This window comes from Nuphar pumila, chromosome 6 (genome assembly GCF_984573655.1).
Source record: "Nuphar pumila chromosome 6, dmNupPumi1.hap1.1, whole genome shotgun sequence".
Lineage (NCBI taxonomy): Eukaryota > Viridiplantae > Streptophyta > Magnoliopsida > Nymphaeales > Nymphaeaceae > Nuphar > Nuphar pumila.
Genome location: NC_143254.1, coordinates 131,017,329 through 131,029,147, shown reverse-complemented (window position 1 = coordinate 131,029,147; position 11,819 = coordinate 131,017,329). Strand labels below are relative to the sequence as shown.

Below are 11,819 nucleotides of genomic sequence, written 5' to 3'. Positions count from 1 at the left end.
AGGGAAGCCTACTGTCCATCTCTTATTCAGCAACGATAGTCTCGTTTACTGTTTCTTTGGATGCTGGTGCTATCAACCTCTCATGTTTGTTGCCTTTGGGTATGATTAAACCATAGCCACCATCTTTTCTTTTGTAAACAATATTTACATCTCCTGAACCAAATCAAGTATTATTAGTATCAACCATGTATTTCCTTCATTTCCATGTAAAAGTTCATAAAAACATTCCATACCACTGTCCTCATTGCAGAATGCATAAAAGTCGTGGTCTACATTCTCCAATTGCTGCACAGCTTCATCAACGGTCATTGGTGATATGTCAAAGTATTTGGTCCTTACAACCTGTAGTAGTAACTAATTGTAGTTAGAAGTATAGCACACAGATTTGTATGAGGTTGTACTGATGGTTTCCTTCTAATACATAAGATTCACAAGCGCATTAAGAGCACAATGGTGACAATGGACAACTAATTGTATCAATCTTGGTATTTTCTCTACAATGATCCTCTGGGAGATCCTATAAATTACTAGATAGTGTAATTTGAGAAATCCCATCACTTTGCTAGAACTTCTTAACGAGAATCGAGATCATCAAAATCAACAAATAATTCATACATTATCTACACATCCAAAGATCTAAATTTTTAGAACACAAATCGCACCATGAATGCACAAAGATGAATGATCCAAGGTAACGCACATGATAAATATGCAATAGAAGCATACTTTCTTTCAAAAACAAAGGTCAGTTCCAACGACTCGGGGCTAGCTATATTGCTAGACAAATTTGGATACACTCTAGGAGACTCAGTAAGAGGTGATTAATGATAATATTTGGACTCTCTTGGTTTTGGTTTTCAGGCTCTTGAGATGTAATTTGGTTTAGACTAGCTAGGACGACATATGAAAATTCTTCTAGAGTTCCATTGCTATGAACGGTCTAAGGGACTTGGGTTTGGTAAAAAGTCTATGTCGAAGGTATAGCATTGTTTTTCTTGTTATACATGATCTTAAATTTATCAAATATAATATGCCTAAAAATAAAAGGTTTTAAGTAACAAGATCATAACAGAAATAACCTTTATAATTTATGTCATAATCAGGGTATGTTTGATGTTGCATCTTGTGCATCGCACGAGACAAAAAGGCTATTTTCATGCCTTTTTTAACAAACATGGGATGCAGTGAACATGCGGAATGCCATCTGTTGCGTTCAGAATCCCTTGTTACTTTCGTTCCACCTCCCTGTTACGAAAAGAATATGTCAGGGAAACAATTTTTTTTAAATGCATCGACAGACACGCTGCGCTCGTCGATACGTCTCTCTCTCTCTCTCATGCACAATGGCGACCGACGAAGGTGGGAGGCAAGGCCAACGGTCGGAGGCAAGGTCGGTGAAGGGGGGAAGAGCAGGAAGAGACCTACCAACTTCCCTCTTTCCCATTACAGTTCAAGAGTCATATCCCCTTCGCAAGTTACTGTCATCCACAAAACCCTCTTTCCCTCTCTTTTCGTTTTTCTTTTCGTAACACCCCGATTTGGGACCTCGAGAGTCCAAGTCCGGTTGGTATTACTTTTCAAAGGAAAAACATACAGAGTTCACACAGAGAAAACATGGTTTTTTTTTTAATAACTTAATTTCTTTCACAAAGTTTATCATTTATAACATACAAAAACAATGATTACATAAATATTCAATGACAAGAAAGTAAACTAACAAGTACTCTGCTGCAAGATCAGAGTAGTCGATCACGTCCTACTTGCGCTAGTGTGTCTAGAACCTACAATTATAATTATACAGAGGATGAGTCTACAACTCAGTAGAGAATATTTATAAGCAAATAATGACTTTAACTTATAACTGTAGTTGGCTCTAAACTCCTAGTCCGAGTTTAGTTTTTGACACACCATATAAGATTTATATGTTTTAAAATTTTTTCTTTAACTCTCTCAATCAAACATTTATTCATACCAAACTATAACACTAGGTCAGTTATGCCGGTCATAGCCGTCTATGGGCATAGCAACTCACGTAGAACACCTCAATTCTATAATATTGGTCAGACTATGAATCATTCACTCCTAGTGATCCTCGAATCACTAAGTACTGCAGTGAAACAACAAGGGGGACCTCACCGGTAACTAGCCGTGAGGTCTGGCTCAAACTCAATCTCAGCATGGTTCATGCTACATCCTAACCACAATGACTTTCAATCATTCATGGTTATCTAGAGTCTCAAATACTGTGTGAATATAACTTTAAGTCATATTTTAAGTTCATTACATTGAACCTTACCCTCAAGTTGGTGTTTCACTCGTTCTCTCACGAGTGATATCGTGAAATAATCACGACGGATTTCACTCTCAATCTCAGAATGACATTAGGGTTCATACATTGTATCATACTAAGCATGCAATGAGGTAGAGTCTCTACGTCGTTAAATCACCAGTGACTCACTTTCCATGATAGTTGCACTTTCCACAGGTCACCACTTTCAAAATTTAAGGGGTTATACATGTTAATCTCAATATAGAATTCACATGACATGACTAGAATAAAGGGACTTGAGTTTAATCATAATCTCATCATAATACATGTTAATTATTTGCATATTATAATATAGATATGCTATCACAAAAATAATCGCTTTCTAATATGCATGACATATTATCACTAACACTACAAGAAAATCGTGGATTAGCGACGGACTATATCCATCGCTAATCCGTCGCTAAGCCGTCGCTAAACAGTTTAGCGACGGATTAGCGATGGATAGAGACCATCGCGAATTTTTGCTCGCTAATTAGCGAAAAAACTTATCTGTCGTTAATTTCGTTGCTAATTTGCGACAGATTAGCGATGGATAATGTCCGTCGCTAAGCTGTCGCTAAATTTTAAAAAAAAAATAAAAAAAATTGATCCCTATCGGGCGGTATTTCGGCAGCAATAAGCCGGACTTATACCGCACCCGACAGGCATTGCACAAAACCAGTGCTCTCCAGCGTCGCCGTCCTCCGTGAACCGGCGTCATCCTCCTCCGTGAACCGATGCTCTCCGGCGTCGCCGTCCTCCGTGAACCAGTGTTGTCATCCTCTGTGAACCGGCGTCGCCGTCCTCCGTGAACCGGCCTCCCGCACCGATGCCTCGAGGTTAAAGTGGTTCGAGTCTCCCTTCGACTTCACCCCGGACGGAAGGACGATCGCAGAGGAGAAAGACAACATTCCGTCTTCAATATTGTCGTTCCTTGACAGTCCAGAGGCCGGCCACTTCTTCTCATCCACTGCAGTTGCTGGCACCGCCATCTTCGGCTCCAACGAGCTGCCAAAAGCTGAGGTTCCGGCCACCGCTTTTGTGTCTGCCTCGTCGCCGTCCTCTGTGAAATGGCATCCTCCGTGAGACGGCGTCGCCGTTCTCCAGCGTCCTCCGGCGTCGCCATCCTCCGGCATCGCCGTCCTCCAGCGTCCTCCGACGTCATCGTCCTCCGGCGTCGCCGTCCTCCGTGAAACTGCCTCGTCGCCGTCATGCTCTTCGACGTCGCCGTCCTCCGAAGAAGTCGGTTTAAATCGAGCGCGGCCGATTTAAATTTTGAACGGGGAGAGAGGGAAAATTTCGCGCTTTGTTAAATCGAAAATTAGCGAGGGAATTAGCGAGGGATTTTTTCAGTCGCTAATTCGTCGCTAATTAGCGATGGATTAGCAAGGGAAAAATTCTCTCGCTAAATCCCTCGCTAAAATGTTTTTCTTGTATTGAGAATTAGCGATGAAAAAATCATTGTCGTTAATCCGTCGCTAATTAGCGACGGATTAGCGATGAAACAACTTTCATCGCTAATCCGTCGCTACTTAGTGACAGATTCATGAAGAAAGTTTTCTCTAGCTAATCTGTCGCAAAGTTGCGACGGAAAAAATCCGTCGTAAATTTCCGTCGCTAATTAACATTTTTCTTGTAGTGTAATGCGTGCATATAAATATCTCATTGTAGTAATCTCAGGTCATTTTATGCATATTATGTTCACACTCAAGAGCTACATTTCTAAACATGCTAATATGCAACATCAATAATAACATTCAATTTGTGCTATCGATAGCCCAGTCAATAGCGAAGTATTTAAAATTTATAAAACAATATTTTTTGGTGTGTGTTGTAACAACATCATGTTCACCTAATTTCATATGCTTGCATTAAGGCAAATAAATAACTTAAGCAAATAGGCAAGCATGATATTATAATTGCATATGAGAATACGATGATTTTCATGAAATGAATTGAGCAAGCTAATCGATGATTAGGTGCAATATGATATTTAAATTGTGACATGCTACTAGTATCATATAAAATTTCTTGTTGAGTTATCTTTGTTGTTGTTACATGTATGCATGTACAGGTGTTCGGCTCGTGTATAAGCTTGCGGTGCTGAGAAACCATTGTAATGCCATAAGAGTACAAGGTATGTGTGTGATACGAGACATAACAATACAATAAGACATGAATTTGTGCACGTATCTGAAATGCTCTTAGCTAGGCACATGGTTAAAAATAACTAATGATGGGTAGTAAATCCATTAAGTGAAAAATAAAGTAATACATGCACACATAATTTAAATTGTTGGACTCTAGGTATACTTGAAATATGATATATGTTACCGGATTCCTGAGTTTTGGGTATACCTGAAAGATGACATATGTTATTGGACCTGGGGTCTACTTTGGAGGAGATAGATGATACAAACTCCGTAAGACATTCCTATTTTCATGAGAGCTAAGTGTTTCACCTGGTTCCCAGTCTTTGGAGTTAGGGATTAGGACTATCAATGTGTTTTAGGTGATAGGTCAATGTCTTTCGCATAAATTTTGAGATGCATCATATTTTAGTTTGTGCCTTTGGGGAGTACACTCTCGGTCACAGACCGTCCCCACAGGATATCCGTACGGCTAGTCACGTGGTTATATAAAAGAGAAAAAAATAATATTGTGTAATGAAACCCTATGTGGTCTCGATATGCTACAATGTCTCAGCCTGTGCATACCCATAGGAAAGGTTAAATAAAAAAACTAAATAATTTCTTTTATACAATAAGATGTGTGTTTGGATAATGTAAATGTTGTACTTCATTTCTTCAATGTATCGTTTTAAATTTGGAATATGTATGCTTAGTGAATTGATGGTTTTAATGCATGTCTTATGTATGAATTGTATGTGTCCATGAATAAAAATATTTATTGCATGCTAGAAAGATGTATGTGTGTTGTGTATCCTTGACTTGTTGAACATACATATTGCTTATGTGTTACTTATTCAGACTGTCTCATCCTTATATTTAATAATTTTTAGATAATGATTGAACAATATGGATCATTTGCGAGAATCGCTGCGGGTGGCACCATGAGCCCATATATTTTTATTTATGCTCTGCGAAAATTTATTTTAAATAATTTTTTCTTATTGTTTAAGAATTTGATTGCTATGTAATTGATTAAAATGATGTTTAAGATAATTAGCTTTATGGAATGAAAGTTGCTTTTAATCACCTGTAACTCACTCAAAATATTTAACCGAATTTTTAATAAGTTACTTCCGTTGTAATTTTGAAAAAAATAAATATATTTTTTGAGTTAAATGTTTTGGGGGCGTTAGACCTTGCTTTCAACAACTACTGAGATATGGGTTTTAAATGAATCTTTTTCCCTTTTTGAACTCTACATTGAACGATTTTTTTTTCCTTTTTGAACTCTACATTCATTGCAACGTGTGGATCCTAAGGATGGCAGTGGACCGGGGGAAAGCGAGGCCCCGCCTCACCCCGTTTGGACCGGGTATGAAACGGGGATGGAGGCGGGGACGAAGGTTAAAATCCATCCCCGTTCGGGGATGGAGGCGGGGATGGATGTACCCTTTTCCCCGCCCCGCCACGATCCCCGCCCCGTCCCTGCCACTTTTCCCTGCCCCGCCCCGCCTCATCCCCGTTTGAATTGGGGATGGAGGACATAAAACGGGGATGAAGGCGGGGGTGAAGGTTAAAATCCATCCCCGCCGGGGATGGAGGTTCTAATCTTGAGGCGGGGCGGGGGTGGAGACCTTGTCCCCCGCCCCGCCCCGCCCCACTGCCATCCCTAGTGGATCCAATTGAGAGAAACGGAATCCAACGTCAGTTGGGTATGAACTCATATCCGAATCTGTCTTCAATGGATCGTGAATTGGAGTATTGTTGCAGCCAAACAAACCAAAGAAGAAAGTGAAACATAGTTGTCAGATAGAGAGAGAGGTTAACTATTTGCCTAATCAAGGTAATCTGCTCGTAGGGTCTCAAAATATACACCATAAGTACCAGCAGGTAAATCAAGTAAAACCATCAAATTCTTCCTCCAGATAAAAATCAAACGCACCAAATAGGTTCTGGTGTCCAGTTCTGGTTTTGGGTCAACCCCACTTTGAAACGTGGGCCCATCTCATTGGCCCTTAAAACCCTTGGACAAAATCCAATCCCTTCCCCTCTCCCACATGCAACGCAAAACAAGGGCAGCCACATGAGCATGGAGAAGTGCCACCCGGGCCTCTGGAAGGTGAAGCTGAGCCCAAGGGCAAAGGAAGAAAGTGGTGGTGGCGGTGGTGATGCGCTGCTCTCCATGAGGAAACTGTGCCCCAACTTTGACAGGGAAGATGTGCTCGACACGGTTCTTGAAGTGCCCGTTCCGGAGGAGGCGTTCAAGCAAATGGGTGGCTCGCCCAGGTCGCGTTCATGGCACAACGTGAAGGCATGGTTGCAATGCTCGCACGCTTCGGCTGATAGGCCACCACCTGGTGGTGGTGCTGTTGGTAACTCCGAGCTCCAACTTCTTCTCAACGTTGTTGGTGCCCCATTGATCTCTCTGCCTGTTCAAAATGAGCAGCCTGTTAATGGGTCTATCATGGACCATCCCATCGTAAGGATTTCATCCTTTCTTTCTTTTTCTTTTTTGTGTGCACAGGATTGCATATTCATGATGTTTTGAGTTCATGGTTATGCCTATGATTGTGGTGTATGATCAATGCTTCTCCCGCTTTAGCCTTTGACTTCTGATTCAAAAATGGGAATCAGAATTGTTTGTGAAATTATAGTTGAAAACAATTAATGATCAACCTAGGCATGCTTGTTTAACTTTGATGCCGTGTTTGATCAAATGGCCAACCTTCTCAAACAATAGTGTTGCAACACGTTCGTATAGCGGAATCCAATGCATAAAGCTTAGCATGAGATCGTTCTTCGTCTCAACACAATATGGCGCCTTTGATTAAGGGCTATTGATCAACATGTTGTTTGTTCAACTGTTTTAGATTGGACTGAGCTATCTCTTGTTATTATTATTTTATAACGAGGAACCTTTGCTGAATCAAGGAAAACCCTGGGTCGGCCTCAACCCCGACCACCTTGCCTTATCTGGCCCACCTCTGAAAGCTAGACACACCCGTGCACCAGTGGGGTTTGATCAGGTGCCTTCATCTCTCGGCTGGCCACATTGGCTACCCACACAGTGGTGACTGAGCTATCTATCTATTATTGAACACATCATCACAGATCTCCTTCTAGGGTAACCTCGCAAAATTAATTATTTTTGGTTTTTCTCAGGAAAATCTTGGAAAATACCAGTATAAATAAAATACAGAAAATATATAATTATGAATAAAAATAAGGAGTATAAAAAAGCATCAGAAATGTTTTTGTTGCTTAATATTAATTCGTGAGAAAAACACGATATTCTGTTTTCGATTAGTCAAGATTGTACGTTGCCACTAATTTTCATTTCATATTAAAAAATAACCCTTGTGTATTTTTAGAATGAAGTCCAAAACCTTTCTAGATCGTACAAATGAGATCTTACGAAAGCTTTGTCCATGCAAATGGGACAATGATTTTTCATCTGAACCATCACATATGGAGAATTGCAGTCAAGATTACTAGTGTATTCCCATAGTAGATGAAGAAGATCAAGGCCATCCAAATTTAAGATCCAACAGTTTATAACGGGCTTATTTTGGATAGTTCTTTTACTTTTTTGTCGGCAACTCTTCTTTTTTTCCTATGAAAATTTTAACTGTAATGCGTTATAAGGGATTTATGCTTAGATCATACGCACAGTGCACACAAAGAATGCAAAGATAGATACTGATATTCAATTCGTGAATGTTTGTTTTTGTAATTTTGTTGATTATGTGCAGGAGTCTTCAACAGCCAAGTACATTGTTCAACAGTACCTTGCTGCAACTGGTGGTTTGCAGGCAATGAACTCTGTGTCAAGCATGTATGCAATTGGGAAGGTAAGGATGAGAGCTTCAGAATTCCATCCCGGTGATCAACTGGTTAAACCGCGAAATGCCGGCGAGTTAGGAGCATTTGTGCTGTGGACCAAGAACCCTGACCTCTGGTACTTGGAGCTGGCGCTTTTTGGTTACAAAATGAGTGCAGGAAGCGATGGGAAGGTAGCTTGGAGGCAGACACCATGGCACCAGTCACATGCTTTGAGAGGACCTCCTAGACCTCTTCGCCGTCTATTACAGGTATGAATTTTCTCTTGAATCTTGTTGTCAAATCACATATATAGCTTGGAGATCCAAGGAGTTTGGCTCAGTGTGAGGGGGAGCCTTGGCCGCTTGGCGAACAGTCAAGGTTCCACTCCCACAGGCGTCACCCCTTATGCCAAAGTAAGGCAACTGCATGGAGGCGAGGGGTGTGCCAGGTTTACACCATAGGGATAGCGATCGTAAGTATGGAAGGCTTAGCCAGCACAACTAGGTCTCTGTTCCTGAAAGCGGTTCTCCTGTTATGAAAAAAAGGTCACATATAAAACATCTGCAGTAGGGATGTCAATGGATTGGATTTCATTTGATATCTGACCCATCTGACTTCATTTAGTCGGTTTTTGTAAGTCAAAACCATATCCAATTATAATCGGGAATGGAAACCAAACCCAATGGATATTCGAACCCAATTACATGTAAAAAATTAGATTTGGTATGAGCTTTTCACCATCCGGATCTGAATCCAAATAAGAATCACTCTAGCCAACATCTGATTAGCAAAATCTGAATCCGAACCCCTTTACATCCCTAATCTACAGTGTGAATGTTCGATGCTTTTAACCAGTGAAGGGCAATCCATTGATGAGAAATATCATATCATTATTACTTTGATTTAAACAGTTGGTGGAAATTTATTGCTCTATAACTCCTTTTGTAGGGTCTTGATCCAAGAACAACAGCCAACTTATTCGACAATGCTGTTTGCATAGGAGAGAAGTTGATCAACAATGAAGACTGCTTCATTCTAAAGCTAGAGACAGGGGCCCAAACATTGAAGGCAAGAAGCAGCTCTAGCTTTGAGATAATCCGCCACACAATATGGGGTTACTTCAGCCAGAGGACAGGCCTCCTCCTCCAATTTGAAGACTCCCATTTGCTTAATATGAAGGGCAAAGGGGATGAGAGTGTCTTCTTGGGAGACCAGCATGGAGTCTTTTAATACAGGACTACGGATTCATAGACGGGATCAACATTGCACATAGTGGTAGGACAGTAGTCTCTTTGTATAGGTACGGGGAGACCTCCACTAGTCACAAAACAAGGATGGAGGAGACATGGACCATTGAAGAGATTGATTTTAACATTTGGGGTTTGTCTATGGAATGCTTCTTGCCTCAAGCAGACCTCAAGAGAGATGAGGGTGATTAGCTTATAAGACAAATGCAGAAGAATGAGGATTTTGGAGGGAGCAGAGATACAAAGAGCGGCTAAATGCCATGGCTATTCCATGCAGCCAATCACATAACAGCATTTCATGTGGGGCCTATACTATGTAGCTGTGGGCCCCATGCAATGCTGCCAAGTGATTGGCTAGTGTCACATAGCCATGGCACTTGGTCGCTCCTTGGATCTCAACTCATTAAGGAGGGTGAGCCTAGAAATTGTGATCTTTTATTTCTACAGGTAAGGATAGGAAAGCCACCATTGGGCTTAAAACCCAAAACCCATCATTCAGATAAAGCTCAAATTCTCAGGAGACCCACAAATCACCAATTACGGCGTGTTTTTTTGTTATAGGCAAGCTGGGGTTAGGCAGACCCCCACCAGTTATACATCATACCATTGGGATTTGAACTGGCAACGTCCCAACACAAGGTCATGTGCACTAACAGCTCCTACCAAACAAGTGGAGCCCCCATTGGTCCAATTAAAGCGTGTTTGGCAATATGTAAATGAAACTCTTTTATGAGATGGTTGTTTCTAACCCGTGCGAGCACGTATGTGTTATGTGTTTGTGTGTGGAGGTCAATGAATTGGATTTTGTCTGATATCTCACTGAATTTGATTTCATTTGGTAAACAAAAGCATATCTGATTTATTGGATGCAAATATGGTTTGGAGTTTTTTTTTACTAAATCCGACAAATAACAAAATTTGATGGACATCCGAATTCATTTACTTGTAAAAAAAGCAGATCTGGTATGGGATTTTTAATTACCATCTGAATCCAAACCCTAATTTGAATCTGTTCAGCCATCAATCTATTAGTCGCATATGGTATAGGCCAAATCTGATCCAAATCCAGACTGTTTACATTCCTATGTGGAGTGCAAATTGCCAGAAGGCCCAGTGGGCTGGATTATGATGGGTCCAAATCCTGCTATGAATATGGGGCAACATGTCTAACTTTGAATCTGGATCTGAACTAAATCCAATGTAGTAGAGTTGAATTCGCACCGTCACCGAGCTTCATAAATAGCAATAGTGAACTGTGGAACTGACAGAAAAGGTCAAAAACAAATATTTTACATGTAAAACTTGCAAACAGACCAGTCCTGATCTGGATCCAAAAGTAAAAATCACAGGAAACTGTGAGTACAACCCAAACATACATTCGGATCTTATATTAACATTCATATATTCAATATAATGTGTACAACGATTGATGCATCCCATGTGTGGGTGAGTTTGTGTGTGCACAAACATGTGGGAAAAGTTTTCCATCCAAACGAGAATAAAGAACACCAGTAGGGGTTTCAACAGGATGGATCTGGTTTGGATCCAGGTGAGTTTGAACCTGATTCCAACAAACCCGGTTTCGACATTGATGTGCAGGTACTGGGTTTGGACCTGGGTTTAATCAGGTTCATCATAAATGGCCGTTCATTTCTCAAGCTACTACTCTCTCTCTCTCTCTCTCTCTCTCTCTCTCTCTCTCTCTCTCTCTATATATATATATATATATATATATATATATATATATATATATATATATATATATATAGTTACTAGAATACAAGAACTAAAAATATTGGCATTTTCAATACTTTTTTTGCAAATTCAAGCATGTGGATGTGCTTGGCATAGTAAATTTGCTAGGAATCAACCATTGGATCATGTATTTTTGATAAAAAGTTACTATTTTTGAATGCTTGAATATTTATGAAGATTATGAGCCATTGATTTTAAAGCCTTGAAAGAAATCTCATTTATGCATCAAAATCGGATGATTCAAGAGTGGGTTCTTATAAAACCAAGCAAGGTGGATCACATTGGTAAGGTTAGATTCATGAGAAAAGAACAAAAAATCCATGAAAATCCTGGTTCACATATTATTTCTTATATTTTCAGTTCTCATATTCTAGTGACTATATATATATATATATATATATATATATATATATATATATATATATATATATATATATATATATATATATTAGGTTTTTTTTTGTCAGGTCTCATTAGGTTTCATAGTTTGAAGCGTTTTATGATAGATCTGAACGATAGATATGTTTATCATGCTCTATTTAGTAGGAATCA

General features: G+C 39.9%; 1 protein-coding gene across 1 annotated transcript; it reads left to right on the top strand.

The window, feature by feature from the left end:
- The first annotated feature begins 6,625 nt into the window (after positions 1-6,625).
- Positions 6,626-9,704, top strand: LOC149836250 (uncharacterized). The gene is given in 5 exon segments (XM_090009734.1): positions 6,626-6,922; positions 8,196-8,534; positions 9,214-9,468; positions 9,470-9,490; positions 9,492-9,704. Coding segments are annotated over 5 exon segments (1,125 nt in total).
- The last annotated feature ends 2,115 nt before the right edge of the window (positions 9,705-11,819 follow it).